General features: G+C 44.8%; 1 protein-coding gene across 1 annotated transcript in view; it reads right to left on the bottom strand.

Annotated features, from left to right (window-relative positions):
- Positions 1-16,326, bottom strand: part of LOC126457054 (vesicle transport through interaction with t-SNAREs homolog 1A) — a 42,960-nt gene that overhangs the window by 19,315 nt on the left and 7,319 nt on the right. Inside the window, exon 3 of the mRNA XM_050093043.1 lies at positions 2,375-2,516. Within this exon, the coding sequence (XP_049949000.1) occupies positions 2,375-2,516 (142 nt within the window). The remainder of the gene's footprint in view (positions 1-2,374; positions 2,517-16,326) is intronic.

Raw genomic sequence — 16,326 nt, 5'->3', positions numbered from 1 at the left:
GCAGAGTGGAATGAGAGGACATACATTCCCCAGCCCCTGCCACTTACTAGAGGTACTCTACTCCAAGACTGCCTTGAGAAGACTAGCTACACGGACAGAACAGGAGAAGCACAGACACAGACACATGGAAGACCACAAGAGGAAGCGGGGGGTGGGGTGGGGGGGGGGGTGGGGTGGGGGGGAGATGAGTAAAACGGCAGGGAGGGTGAAGACTGGGCTGGAACACTAAGCCCATACAGCTGCAGCCCAGCCTGGTCAGAGGAGGCAATAGAATGTTCTGCCAACCCCCCCCCCCCCCCTCCCCTTCCCAGTGGGATATGGAGAACATCCATGGTATGGTGGCAGCAAACCATCAGCAAAGGTTCAGCCTCGGATGTGTGGGGCAGTCATTACTGGTGACTGCCTTGAGGAGCCAGTCGTCCTTCCACAATGTTTCACTGGTGAGACATTTCTGTACTTCTTCCATAAGGCCCTGCCTCCCCTGCTGGAACACGTGCCTTTGGTGGTATGAAGGATAACATGGCTACAACATGATGGTATTCCAGCTCACTGCCCTCGTGAGTGTGGAGCTAAAACATGAGTAGACAGAACATTCCCACTTCCCTGATGTATTCTCATATGTGCTTTCAATCATTGTAACCTACACTGTCAAAAAATCTTTTATCTCCACTTTCAAGTGGAGCGTCCCTCCCACAGAACAAATTTCCGGTCATATGTCCCTATGACTATTTGCTCCTTATCCTCTCAGAGATCATTTCCTGTAATTTGTCTCCATTTAACAAACTCGTCCTGTATGTGTGTGTGTATTAATACTATAAACTTCACCTCCTGAAGATACTGACTGGAAGTGCTGTCTCAAAAGTACAATATCTGGAGAAAATGCAAACTGATTGTGAATCTAAAGCATTTGGCCTAGTGGAAAAGGAGTACTACAACAAGATTATCATCATGTTACACATTTAAGTCTAACAAATACAGAGAGCTTTCAATGTTTGTTTGATGTGTTCAGCAGGTTACACTCCTGTGACAGCAGTATGCTACTAGCTGTGTCGCACATGCCTGCCATGTCATTACAGAATCTGTGTTTGTGGCTGTCCCTTAACAATATGCAAAGCACTGACAGTCACTTCTTGTTGCACCACACTTTGTTTGGGTTTACCTATCGGAAGTTATTGTTGTCTCTAGTTGCAGTCGGTGTGTTCATCTTGAGATTATTATAGGCACACTTTTCAAAGTATGACTTTGTGCTTTCAAAGAATTATTTGGACAGACTTCTACACAATTCCACTGGAAGCTTTATTACTGTTTACTCAACTTAGGTAACAATGGCTTCTGTCATTGGCAATCTCTTCTGGTTTTTGTACTGGTTCCTTTCCCAGGAAGTGGATCATGTATTTTTCTTTTACAAACAGTCATACCATTGGAACTGCTCCACCCTCTCTTTTTTGTGAAATCATGATAATCCTGTACCATCAACACTGAACCATCAACACTGTGAAGGTTATTCAAGAAGAGACATGTTACAACAGAAAAGAAATTGTGTACACAAATTTATACTGGTGAGGAAACTGAGCAACTGATCAGCGGTGTTGGGGATGAATCGGACGATAGGTTTGATTTCTTGGATTATAAACTCCAGTCTGACTTTTCAGATGATTTAGAGTCCTCCAAGTCTATGAAAACAAAAATCCTACTCCCGTGCGACTGAAGTTTCTTGATCAGAAAATTCACAACCCAAAGGGAAATCAGCAGCTATTGTGAGTTAGCAGTTTCTGGTTCGACTTACAGTGTTGCAAACACACTGATTTTTAGGTGCAGAATGACAAAAAGTGAGCCAGTCCACATGCAGATCCTTTTACAAATTTTCAACCTTTTTCATACTGAAATTTTTTCTGTTCTTTGCTAATGAAAAAAATGATTACTCCAAATACATTTTGTAGGTAAAAGACTAGATCAGAAGCAATGGCGTACTTACACGTTTCAGCAGTTGTCTTGTCATCATTCTCTGTGTGATATGAAGGGAATGAAAGTGTGCACATCAGCTGCTGGGTCTACACAGCCAATGGCTCCAGACTTTAGTGCATTTTGTATTTCTTTGAACTTATATACTCTTTCCATATCCTTTCATAAACTACAATGGATTGTAGCAAAAGTCTTGAACTTTATGTAATTTAAGACATCTACATTAAGTTGTTGTACAAAATTATACTAGATAAGTACAGAGAGAATGATTACTATGAAGGAAAGAGCTACTGAACAATAATTTGACAAATTCAGTCTTATATTTCCCACATGACCCTTCTGGTGAGAGTAGGATTGGGTAGGGAGCGTTACGAATAAAATTTGATGAATGATAGCAATGAACACCACTTACCATCCTCAAATTGTGTGTTGCGAACTTTTGTAAACTCTTGGGTCAATCTTTTGAGTTCTGCTCTGTAACTGTCAAGCTGCGTTCTCAGCCTGGGTCTAACGGCAGGTTCAGCCTCCCGTGATTCCAGCTCCATCTGCTCAAGCTGCAATTAAAGCATGTGTTTAAAAGCCAGTCTCTTTCTTTCTCTCACATGTGTGTGTGTGTGTGTGTGTGTGTGTGTGTGTGTGTGTGTGTGTGTGTGTGTGTGTGTGCGCATCTACCAAACACAATAGCAACACGTTTATATGTGAAAATGTTGTCAATTTATTAGTTGTGTGTGTATTTTGGGATCTGGAGTCAGGAGAGGGGATAGGGAGAGACATGCGGAAGGCAGATAGAATTTGTAACTTTGCACCCACGCAGTACAAAGAAATACACACAGTTAATACTGAGTTATTACGAAAATTATTATGTTCCATTAAAAGGTGCTACACGATTCATTGCAAAATATGAACACATAATGTTACAGACTCGTGGGTACATCTTAACACAGCTGTTGTGCATGCTTCATTAATCAAATTAAGTACAGTAACTCTATTTACAATAGGTAGAAGTAAAGAAACAGTGATAATGGTTTACACAGATGAAACAGTTAAACACGGATAACAACAGCAGTGTTGTAGTAGTTGATTTAGATCTATCGAAATCTTTCGGCACAATCAGTCATGCAATTCTCTTAGCTAAGTTGGAAGTAGTGAGGATAAAAGGGATAGTAAATAAGTGATTGATTAATATCATATTTGAAAAATATGATCACAGGCTGTCAATGTCACATCAGCTCATTCTAATCATAAAACAGATGACAGTGTAACAGTGAGTGATGTTAAGGAATCTCTGTACACAATACCTGGTAAAGTTCTCTAGCCCTCGCATTCATACTTCAATGTGAACAGGTTGATCCGCAATGTGAAGAAAACAAATTGTGTTGAATTTGAAAACATGAATCAAAAGCAAGCTCTGCAACTGTTATTGGGCTGAAATGAGTTAGATAGGTATGATGCACAAACATTTTACGAATGAATGTTGCTCATGGTGCTAGAATGGCTTCTTTTAGTTACTTCCATTCCCTTGTGGCTTATGGAATAAGCTAGACTTGGTGGCCAGCAAAACACTTGCAATTACCACAGGTTTAATACTTGTAACTCTGTGTCCCGCCATACAGAAAAAGTAATATACAAAAACATATGATCCACTTTGGAATCATTCTTTATAATGCACTGCCAAAAGAGGCTGAAGAATAGAACATCTTTTAAAACATAGTTAAAATAATTTCTTGTCAAGAAGGGTTACTACAAAGTAAGTGAATATGTTAAATTACAGGAATACTAAGCACTCATTTACTGTTGAGTTCTTCTGATATATATTTCTGGAATGTGTCTGACATGTACAATACTGTTTTACTGTATGGTCTACTGAGTGACAAATAAATAAATAAATAAATAAATAAATACATACATACATAAATCCATCAAGGGAGGTGTCTATAATATTTCTGCAACAAAGTTTGATAATTTGTGTCAGACACCCATTACCCTCTGCATCAAAACAAAAATATCATTTTGATGCAGAGAATATATGGTATTTTGACACGAATTATCAGGCTGTGTCACAGACTCATCATACTTGCCATCCTCAATGGAATGACGTTTACAGTATTTATGGCATTGGATTCATGAAGCGTGCCTAACTGGTATCCAAAGACGAAACAATATTTTCTTGAAATTGGTTGTTCATACATGAAATAAATACCAAAATAATACAATACAGCTGTAAGGAAACTGCCCTTTACTGGAATAAACTTCTAACAGTCCAAAAGTTAATATTGGGAAGCCAAAAAAATACTTTGTAGACACTGCCACTTCTTATGACACCTCTTAGGCTAATCAAATAATGAAGTCCTACTAAACATCCAGGTACAATTACTGTCAGAGACAGTCTCATTATTTCAGGGACACCTAAAGCAGAGTTTTGTTTGCCTTTCCACAAGGATGAATTTTCTCATCTGCGTCAGGAGTTAAGACCCTGTTTGACAGCTTGTGATGTGCACATCTGACTTCTGATAATGAAGTTTGCTAAATTGGTATTGAAAATAAACACTACCAACAAAATTTTTAAATTCCTTTTGTTCCTCTGCATGTAATTCGTTTCCCTATAGCATTAATTTTTAGACACCTTGACACTTTTCACAGCAAAGTTGTGAAGAGTCACTGTGTTCAAACTATTAACTTACTTATTTACATAGTCCCTACTGGAAACTAACCTCAGCTTTGTCAGTAGATTTTGGCTGGTTGCTATGACTTTGAATCATAAACAAATATGTTCTAAACCACAGAACAAACGACAAGGTGATAAATTCTACTTATTTTTATTTGTTATGAGATCTTTTCCTATACCAAATATATAAACCAACATTCCCATATGTAAATCAGGTTCAAGGATCCTTAGAAGGGAAGAAATGATTGCTAGTAGTAGAAAGTTTGAATGTTACATATACGACTGCTCCTCTTATGAGAAATAGCACCAAGAAAGATGAGAAAATTTGCATTCACTTTTTGTCCACAGCAATCATCCAAGAGGTCGAAGAGGCCTTGACAGAGCAATTGAAAGTATTTTTGATCATATCAGATCAAAAACTGTCTATTTTCTGTTCTCTGACGCTATTCCTCAGTCTTTCTGGGCTCTGAAAGCAGCAGCACAAACCGCTAGCTTCACTCATAAAGCAGTGAGAAACTTACGAACAACCAACTCACACTTCCTAAAATGTGTAGATTTGAGGCATTAATTCCTACTGATAAAGAGACAAGTAGTATGTCCTGACTAAGCCAATGAAGCAACAGCCCCTCAATCTGAATTTTAGGTGCTCAATGGTCCCACTTAGGGAAATAGTACCAAGAGAGCATAAGAAATTCAAAATGCTCTTCTGTGTGTTTCACGAGGAATTATACACAAGACAAAAGAAGCTCATTTGGGAGTGAGTAAAAGAAAAAATTCTGTCAATATTATGTAGTTGCTCATGTCAGAATCAATTTCATCTATCGCACCTTCACCTGAGACAATGTTTGGTTATTTTGTAGATAAGCTGAAGGTGACAGGCCTCACACATGGGTGTCAGGAGTGCTGTCAATTTGTACCACTTTGTTTCGACAGCTGTTTAAGGTACCTCTGGCCAGCAGAGAAACGAAGGATATAAAACCAGAGGTTCAGTTGGCTCTGTCGTTAACTGTGGCTGTAAATTCCTTGATTTGTGCTAGCCACGCCAGATGGATTCAATTTAGACTATAAACAAAAAGCGAGCACTCAGTTGGCAGAAGTATCTGAGGAATCCACATTACTGTACCTCTATTTAAGTTAAGGTATGGTGAAACTCCAAAATCTTCCGACAGAAATGTGCACAGAAACAAATAATTGGATATCCAATAAAGATAGAGACAATATTGAAATAGAATTGGTTAATTGGGTTGGGTTGTTTGGGGGAGGAGACCAGACAGCGAGGTTATCGGTCTAATCGGATTAGGGAAGGACAGGAAAGGAAGTCGGCCGTGCCTTTCCAAAGGAACCATCCCAACATTTGCCTGGAGCGATTTAGGGAAATCACAGAAAACCTAAATCAGGATGGCCGGATGTGGGATTATACCATCGTCCTCCCAAATGTGATTCCAGTGTGCTAGCCACTGCGTCACCTCGCTCGGTTTGGTTAATTGCTGAAGCGTTCACAGCAAACTCATTTCTCTCCAAGAAAGCAGTGGTCTTCAGATGATATTACGGTATGGACGGCACAAGTTGTGAAGCATATATTGAACCCTAGCACATTGCGTTCAATGACACACTTTGCTACTGAGTGCCCAACTTCACTCTTAACCATAATTTTAACGTGACCATTCACTTGACAGGACAGCTGGCTTTTATTATTCTCTATAGCTACAGCAGAGCAGAAGAATTAGAGTATTACAAAACTGCTTTCCTGAGTGGAAAAATGTCTCTCCCATACTGTCTGCCCACCTGTAGATGGTATATCCACAATGATGAGTAATTTCCCTAATCTGTGAAAGTGCAGCTTCACTGGTGTCACAATTCTGACTCTTTCCCTTGCTGCCTTTCCAATGTTACAAGTGACATTAGCTTTAACTGTGGCGCAATCTGAAATGACACCCACCACTTTCACAAAATGAAATGATTACTCTGTCTTTCACAAAAGAGAATTGAAAGAGAAACTTTAAGTGCAAGGAAATATACTCCTAACTGGTGTATAATTGAAATTGCAGCCAGCTATAAAATAGGCCTGACTCAACACCCCTTCAATAAATAACTAAAGATGTACGAAGCTGCTTTCATGACTTTCCTGTAGCTGATCTTGGGAATAACATATGTACAGTAACAGTGTGCCTGTAAGTTTTTAAAATACTGCTCTCCCTTATTTTTAAAATGGTGGACAGTTTAATTCCACAAAACTAAATATGCATTTTAATCACAGCATGGACAGAATGAAACATTACTGAGCCAAAATAGGTGTTTTGGGACACAAAATGTTAAAAAAAAGGTGGTGTTATGTTCCACACAGTTTGTATGATCTTTATCTTTTATTAGCATAACTACGTGCCTTGGTGCACGGCCAGCACATCTTGGCACAGTGTTATGCCGTCCGAGTTATCTGGATACTTCCCACTAACACCAACCTATCAGAACTCCGGAGATGGGAACTTGCCCTTCAATATATCCTCTCTTCCCGTTACCCAACAAGCCTCAACCTCCGCTAATTTCAAGTTGCTGCCGCTCATACCTCACCTGTCATTCAACAACATCTTTGCCTCTGTACTTCCGCCTCGACTGACATCTCTGCCCAAACTCTTTGCCTTTACATATGTCTGCTCGTGTGTGTGTGTGTGTGTGTGTGTGTGTGTGTGTGTGTGTGTGTGTGTGGGCGCATGCACGCATGCGCGGTCGCGAGTGTGTGTCTGTCCCTTTTTCCCCCTGGGGTGGGTCTTTCCGCTCCCGGGATTGGGGTGGCTCCTTGCCCTCTCCCTTGGGGCCCGCATCCTTGTCTTTCCCTCTCCTTCCCTCTTTCCTGGCGGGGCGGCCGTGGGTTGCCAAAGCTTGAATTTTGTGTGTGTGTGTTTGTGTTTGTTAGTGTCTCTATGAACATACCAATGCTTTTGTTTGGTAAGTTACATCATCTTTGTTTTTTGATATATAACTACATGAATTGTTTGACATCTGATGATTTTCACTGAAGAGTGTGTAAGCAACAAGGTACAAAGATGTCTCAGGCACGCACTACTAAGAGTTCAGTGGGGACATATTTCAGCCACTTTTGGGTCACATCACTTATAGATATATGATGTCTCACCACTGCTTAGGGTAACTGGGTGTGCAGTATGGGGACAGGACCATCCAAAAACATCCAACCTTACAGCTGACATTTCACCAATGGGTTCATGTTTCAAGACATTGAGTTATATGAATAAAGAGAACATTTTCCGGAGAAGATTCTCAGAGCAAGAGAACACACAGATAAAGTTCTCAGTTTCATATCTTTAAAGAATTCAAAGTAATTGCTCTGACCAGGTATTTCTTTTTCTCCCCTCCATCTTGGACAAGTTCTCACTGTATGTCACGTTGCCACATCCGGCACAGAACACATACCTACTTATACATTTCATTCACCTCGCTCAAATAGCCAAAGTACTCGCAGCAACAAATTGTTAAGATAATATTTGGTCTGTTTACGAAAATGTATAATTTTATGATGATTATACTCAATTTTCACATGCTGGAAACTTTCTATTGTTACTGAAATTAGATGTACACGCTATGCAAACAAATTCCTAATACTACACACTTCATTTTCGTCTTACTACAAACCAGAACTGTCAAGTTTCCTTACACAAGACAATTTTTGTTGAATATGACGCCCAATGGTCATCCGATGTGTGTGTTAAGTATTAAGTGGACGTACATGTGGTTTTATTATGAGAAACAGCTGCTAGGTTTGTAATCAACCAGTTACTAATTTTTCTGATCTGCTTACTTGTTAACAAAAAATTTGATAAGTTCTGTGATAAATCTTATCTGAAATGTGCCAACTGGTATTTGGAGAAAGAACAAAAGCGGCAGAAAAAAAAGTAGCTCAGATTGCAGCAATATTTAAATTGTGCGACACAGACTGAATTCCTGTGATGAACTTCATTTGAAATTACTTACTGACAAGGCCGCCTTAATCAAATTCCAAACTGTATGACAGCATAATTATGTTACTGAAGCTGCTTACAATTCGAAACTGCACACTCCAAACATACAGCTGAATCCCCCCCCCTGTGCTTCTTTCCAAAGGTGAGAATGGAAAGACCCCACTAAAATCACCCTCATCACTATGGCAACTACTTGAAACATCACTGTAATCATAGATATTTAATTATTTGACCACCACCTCCACTGAGTTTTGCAAAACAGCTTCATTCTATGCTGAAATCTATTGTAGGACTTCTCATCATGTGCTTGTGGTTTCTGGAATGGGAGCATTAACTATGCTACAATGCCACAGCCTTTGTCTCCTAAAATAAAGCAGTATACTGACTCACTCTTAGTATCTGCTATACGTCAGAGTTTCTCCACGTCTTTGCATCATGTACAGACCCATGTGATGAAGCATCAATACTAGAAAACATGTCACTATAATTACATATCACCTCCACATTGATACCTGGAAAGCCATTTTAGTTAATATATTTATGTCCATGTGCAGAAAGTTTCACGACTGGCACACGCATGCAATCAAGGGTCCCTCAACAAACGTACACTGGTACCTTGATTACCACTTAATTTTTACCGCTTCTAGTTCAGCTATGTTATGGGAAATCAGATCCACAAAGGTGCTTTTTGGTTAGTATGATGAACATCTGAAAATGTCATTGGCACAGGTGTCTGGTGTATCCGGAGAATGTTCTTCACGTTGAGCAACTTCTGCCACCCTTTTACTCAAGCTGAGAATTATATTCTCTGACTCACTTTCTTCATGTGAAATGCTGAGAATAAAGTATATTCCCTATTCTATCCATATGACTCAATAATGCACAAGCCCACCACATTCACTTCGTGCAAACTATGCTATACATGAAGCAATCGAATGAATGGAATGCTGACATGAACCGTATTCAGCAAGCTTGGGACCAGTTGATACTTCTACAAGTAGCATCACCTCTCTCATTCATTCACTGACTTCAGGAGAGCCGCTGTTGAAAAGGGACAGATTTGAGTAATAATGTCTTGATCACATTTTAGACAGTATGCCAAAAGAAATTCAATCATGTTACAACGCTTGGTGGAGAAAAACAGTATTGGATATCACCCAGTAACAAATTTTGATTTTACTAAATGGCTCTTTAAAACAGGCTGCTGTAATTTTTTGGTTACATCTTTCGTTTCACAGTGCAGATTTAGTGTCCCCCCCTCCCGACTTTCCATGATTTATCCCAACCATATTCACAAACGCAAAACTTTTCCAAGCAGTTTCTTACTTTTCAGAATAATAGTAAAGATGCAGGTCGACCGAAGCGTCTGATACCACCCATCGACTTTGACCAGTGATGTAAGGCTGTTGTGGTGTGTTTGTAGGTGTCATTGTATTGCTGTTTGTGGTGCCCTCTGCTGGTGTGTTTAGGGGTTTTGTGTTGTGTGGGATAACCATAGCGCTCCATACGTCGCGGTTCCTGGTTCAAGGAGACTAGGTTGGGCATGCGTGAGATTGTGTTGTTGACGTACTACTTTTGTTATAACTCCTCTCACTGTTTTTGCACTCATGAAACTGGTGTGAGTGAGAGGAGTGTGCTTGACTGGTTTTTGTTTTATCGTGAAGTATGTTCTGAGTTTATTAAGTACAGGGGTAAGTTGGGTGGGCCTGGGGTTGTGGTGGAGGTGAACCGAGTCGCAGTTTGGGAAAAGGGAGTATGGGAGGGGTAAGTCTGTGGTTGTGTGGTTGGTCTCTGGGTGTAAGGGGCTGTTGTATGGGGGGGGGGGGGGTCAGAATGTGTTTTTAGGGTTGTGGAGCGGCGGTCTAAGAGGGAATTTGGTTGGTTGGTTTGTGAGATTGAAGGGATCAGACTGCGATGGTCATCGGTCCCTTTTTCCAGAACTACAAACACCCACACATAATTAGGAACGAACAATGGAAAAAATGACAGATGACACAGGACAAGAAAGACTTAGACAGAAACCAGACAAAAGGAATTAAAATCACACAGAGTGTGACAGTGGTTGGCCGACCGTAGAGACAAAAAAGGAAAAGCCAACCAGTGAGAAACACACTAAAACTCAGTCTAATATCGTAGGCCAAAGGCCAGACTCAACACAAAAAAAGACAAACACTTAGATAAAGTGATAAAAGCCCCCTGCCTGAAGAAAATGCAAAACTAAGCCTGCCATGGCAGTGTCATCTGTTAAAAGGGCAGAGAGCGTATCAGGCAGCGCAAATATCTGCCTGAGCACAGCTAAAAGGGGACAGGCCAACAAAATGTGGAGCACTGTCAAAGCTGCCCTGCAGTGACAGAGAAGCGGGTCCTCACCGTGCAGTACATATCCGTGCGTCAGCCGGGTGTGGCCAATGCGGAGCCGGCAAAGGACAACTGAGTCCCTGTGAGGGGCTCGCATGAATGACCGCCACACAGCCGACGTCTTCTTGAGAGCACGGAGTTTATTGGGTGTGGTCAAATTGCGCCATGATCGCGCCATTCAGCATCCCAAAGCGGGAAAACTTTGCTGCGTAAGACTGCTCGCAAATCAGTCTCCGGGAGGCTAATGTCCAGAGTTCGTTTACTGGTGGCCTTTTTGGCCAGGCGATCAACGTGTTCATTGCCCGGGATGCCGACATGACCAGGGGGCCACACAAAGACCACAGAGCGACTCCTAGACAGCCATCACCAGACGAGAACGAGGGAAACACTGATTGATAGCTCGTAAACTGCTCAGGGAGCCGCTACAGATAACGAAGGACTCACCTGAGCAGGAGTGGATATACTATAGGGCACGAAAAATGGCGACCAGCTCAGCAGTGAAAACGCTGCAGCCAGCCGGCAATGAGCGTTGGTCGTAATGGTCCCCTAGAGTGATGGCATAACCGACACGACCAGCAACCATCAAACCGCCAGTGTAAACAACGCCAGAGCCCTGATACGCAGCAAGGATGGAAAGAAAGCGGCGGTGGAAAGCCTCCGGAGGGATTGTGTCCTTCGGGTCCTGTGCCAATTCGAGCCGAAGGCAAGGGCGGGGCACACACCACGGGGGTGTATGCAGAGGGGCCCGGAAAGGAGGTGGAATAGGGAAAACCCCAAGCCTGGAGAGAAGCTCTCTGACTCAGGACCACGATCGTACAACCCGACTGGGCCGACGTTCTGGGAGATGGACGGCCGACCGAGGGAACAAGAGACAGTAATTAGGATGCCCAGGCAAGCTGCAAACATGTGCAGCATAAGCAGCCAGTAAACGTTGGCGCCATAACCGCAGTAGAGGGACACCTTCCTCCACAAGTATGCTGTTCACAGGGCCGGTCCGGAAAGCACAAGTAGCAAGTCGGATCCCGCTGTGAAGGATTGGGTCCAGCACCCACAACACAGAAGGGGATGCTGAGCCATAAGCCAGGCTCCCATAATCCAGACGGGACTGGATTAACGCCTAGTAGAGCCGTAAGAGGGTAGATCGGTCAGCACCCCAGCTGGCGTGGTTCAAGCATCGCAGTGCATTAAGATGCCGCCAACACATCTGTTTAAGCTGCCGAATATGTGGGAGCCAAGTCAACCAGGCATCGAAAACCACACCCAAAAACCGATGAGTCTCCACTAAAGCAAGAAGTTCGCCAGCAAGATAAAGCCGTGGCTCAGGATTGACAGGGCATTGCCAGCAGAAATGCATAACGCAGGTCTTGGCAGCCGAAAACTGGAAGCCATGCGCTACAGCCCAAGACTGCACCTTGCGGATAGCGCCTTGCAGCTGATGTTCATCAGCTGCAATACCAATGGAGCTGTAGTAGAGGCAGAAGTCGTCAGCATAGAAGGAAGCTGAGACAGACGATCCCACCGCCGCAGCGAGCCCGTTAATTGTAATTAAAAACATGCAGACACTTAAGACAGATCCCTGTGGTACCCCGTTCTCCTGAACTCGGGGAGAACTATGGGAGGCCACGACTTGCAGGCGGAAGGTATGATGCGACAGAAAATTTCGTAGGAAAATCGGCAGCGGACCCCAAAGACCCCAACCATGAAGTGTAGAGAGGATCTGATGGCGCCATGTCATATCGTATGCCTTCTGCATGTCAAAAAAAGACAGCTATGAGATGCTGACAGCGGGCAAAGGCCATATGGATGGCTGACTCCAGACTCACCAGATTGTCGGCGCCAGAGCAGCCTTTATGGAACCCACCCTGAGACGGAGGCAGGAGGCCCTGAGACTCGAGTACCCAACTCAATCGCCGGCTCACCATGCATTCGAGCAACTTGCAAAGAACATTGGTGAGGCTAATGGGGCGGTAGCTGTCCACTTCCAATGGGTTCTTGCCAGGTTTCAAGAAGGGGATAACAATGCTTTCCTGCCATTGCGCCAGAAACTCATCCTCGAGGAGGTCGAGGAGGCGTCGCTGGCAGTCCACTGAAAGGTGTTTGAGCATCTGACAGTGGATGCCATCTGGCCCAGGAGCTGTATCAGGGCAAGCGGCTAGGGCACTTTGGAATTCCCACTCACTGAATGGAACATTGTAGGATTCAGGATGGCGAGTGTGAAATGAAAGGCTCCGACGTTCCAACTGCTCTTTAATGGAGCGGAAGGCCAGTGGGTAATTCGCAGAAGCGGAACCGAGAGCAAAGTGGTCGGAGTCAGTACGAACTGCTCCAATCAGTGAGAGCACAGGGATGCTAACAGGGGTCCAATAGCCACAGAGGCACCTAATCTTGGCCCAAACCTGTGATGGAGAGATATGGAGGCCAATGGTGGAGACATACTGTTCCCAGCACTCCTGCTTGTGTTAGCGAATAAGGCGGCGGGCCCATGCACGCAGCCGTTTAAAGGCGATGATGTGTTCTATTGAGGGATGTCGCTTGTGACACTGGAGTGCCCGCCGGCGATCTTTAATCGCCTCGGCGATCGCAGGCGACCACCAAGGCACAGTACTCCGCCGAGGGGACCCAGAAGAATGGGGAATGGCAGATTCAGCGGCAGTAACGATGCCAGTGGTGACTGAGTGAACCACCGCATCAATGTCTTCATTAGAAAGAGGCGCAATAGCGGCCATGGAGGAGAACAAGTCCAAGTCAGCCTTATTCATAGCCCATCTGCAAGAGTGCCCAGAAGAGTGATGCTGTGGCAGTGACAGAAATATCGGAAAGTGGCCACTACCACACAGGTCATTATGTACACTCCATTGGACAGACAGTAAGAGGCTAGGGCTGCAGATCAAAAGGTTGATGGCTGAGTACGTGCCATGTGCCACACTGAAATGTGTGAAGGCACCATCATTTAAAATGGAAAGGTCGAGCTGTGTCAATACATGCTCAACGGTGGCGTCTCGACCTGTTGCCACTGACCCACCCCACAGAGGGTTATGGGCGTTGAAGTCGCCCAGCAACAGTAAAGGTGGCGGCAATTGGGCTATCAGCACAGCCAGGACATGCTGCGGGACATCACCATCCGGTGGAAGATAGAGACTGCAGAAAATAACAGCCTGTGGCATCCACAACCGAACAGCGACAGCCTCTAAAGGTGTTTGTAGAGGGACACTCTCGCTGTGAAGAGAGTGAAGGACATAGATGCAGACGCCACCAGATACCCTTTTATAAGCTGCCCAGTTCTTATAATAACCCCGATAGCCACGGAGGGCGGGGGTTCGCATCGCTGGAAACCAAGTTTCTTGAAGAGCAATGCAGAAAAAAGGGTGAAAGCTGAGAAGTTGTCGGGGCTCATCAAGATGGTTGAAGAAACTGCCGCAGTTCCACTGGAGAATGAGGATGACATTGTCCATGGCTGAGAAAGGTGTGAAGGGACTGGGGAGGCAGATTACGCCGCTGGGTCACTTGCTGCCACCGGTTCAGTACCCGTGCGAGTGACATCCATTGCGTCTGAGGGTCCGGCGAGATCCAGGTCTTCAGCAGATGCCAAAATCTCTACCACATCCTCAGACGCCGAGCTTGTAGGAAGCGGTGGGAAGGGTGCCACCACAATGTCGGGATTCTTGGGAACCTTTTTCTTTTTCTGATTCTTGCATTGTGCCTTCAGTGGTTCAGGCTAGGAGGGCTTCACTGGGTCACTCTCAGGGACGGACGACGACCGTGAAGCCCTACTACCAGCGACCGGTGGTTGTTTCAGCCACTTGCGGGTGTCCGCTTTTCCGCTGGTCGGAACTTGCGAAGGGAGGTCCACAAGGGACCCCTTCCTGGCACAAGGAGCCAAAGAAGTCTTACGCTTCTCGAGCTGGGAAGTGGGAACTGATGTCCCTGACGATTGGGGGGGGGGGGGGGAGGGGGGGGGCGGTTGGTCCTGAAGTAGTTGGAGCAGGAGCAACAGGGAGTGAAGTGTCCCCCACAATCAAGGGGGCCGGTGGATTCTAACTGATCATAGAGCCAACCGTACATGACGACACGGGAGATGGGAAAACCGTTGTTGCAGCAGCGGCGTAGGTTGACGTCGTTGGCACAGGATGTAGCCTCTGGTATTTCTGCTTGGCCTCAGTGTAGGTCAGGCGGTTCAGGGTCTTATATTCCACGATCTTCTGTTCTTTCTGGAATACCCGGCAGTCCGGCGAGCAGGGGGAATGGTGTTCTCTGCAGTTAACACAGATGGGAGGCGGGGCAAATGGAGTATTGGGATGCAAAGGACATCCACAATCTCGACACATGATGCCGGAAGTACATCGGGATGACATAGCCCAAACTTCCAGCATTTAAAACACCGCATCGGAGGAGGGATATATAGCTTCACACCACAGCGGTAAACCATCGCCTTGACCTTTTCGGGTAAGACATCACTCTTAAAGACCAAGATGAAGGCACTGGTGGCTACCTGATTATCCCTCGGACCCCTCGTCATTCTAGGTTGGTGCATAGTTCATCGTCTGACTGCAGAAGAAGATCTCTGTGGAATATAATACACTGGACCATGTTTAGACTCTTATGGGGCATGATGGTAACTGAAACATCCCCCAACTTGTCACAAGCGAGCAACCTCCGTGACTGGGCAGAGGATGTTGTTTTGATTATAACTGAACCATAGTGCATTTTGGACAAGCCCTCCACCCCCCCGAACTTGTCCTCTATATGCTCCACAAAAAACTGAGGCTTCGTCGCCATAAATGATTCACCATCAACTTGCGTACAGACGAGGTACCGGGGTGAATAATCTGCACTACCGTCTGTAGCCATACGTTCCTCCCGTGGAGTGGCCAGGGAAGGGAAATGATCTCTGATCATATTTCTTGCCATTGAGGTTAGACCTCGATCGCTTAGAGACTGCTGGTGGAGGCCCACCAGCGAGAGATGATATACCACACTTCATTACAGGTCATCTGCCCTGATGCCACCCACTCCGACCAGGGGCTCTCTCCATGGGCGCCACCCAGCCCCAGCAAAGCACACCTGGCAGGATGGCCTTTGCTGGGAGTCCTGATGCCCCAGAAGGATAGGCACCTACTCCTCGGCATACGTGGGGAGGTAGCAGCTCAGGCATCAGCAGTGTGATTCCTGTGTAGTCAGGGGGCTACCACCAAGAGGGTACATGACGACCCCACCACAACGGGCTGGCTACTGTGCTGGATGTTGGGTGTCGAATATCCATGTATATCACAAGGGCAAACATGGAAGTGCACAATGGAGGGAATGTATGCTACCCGGAACACACTACAGCTGATGTGGCCGGAAGCTCGGTGTAAGTCCAACTCCATGACA

This window comes from Schistocerca serialis, chromosome 2, assembly GCF_023864345.2.
Source record: "Schistocerca serialis cubense isolate TAMUIC-IGC-003099 chromosome 2, iqSchSeri2.2, whole genome shotgun sequence".
In the NCBI taxonomy this organism is placed as follows: Eukaryota; Metazoa; Arthropoda; class Insecta; order Orthoptera; family Acrididae; genus Schistocerca; species Schistocerca serialis.
Note: the sequence above shows the minus strand (reverse complement) of the source record. Positions and strands in the feature narration are given on the sequence as shown.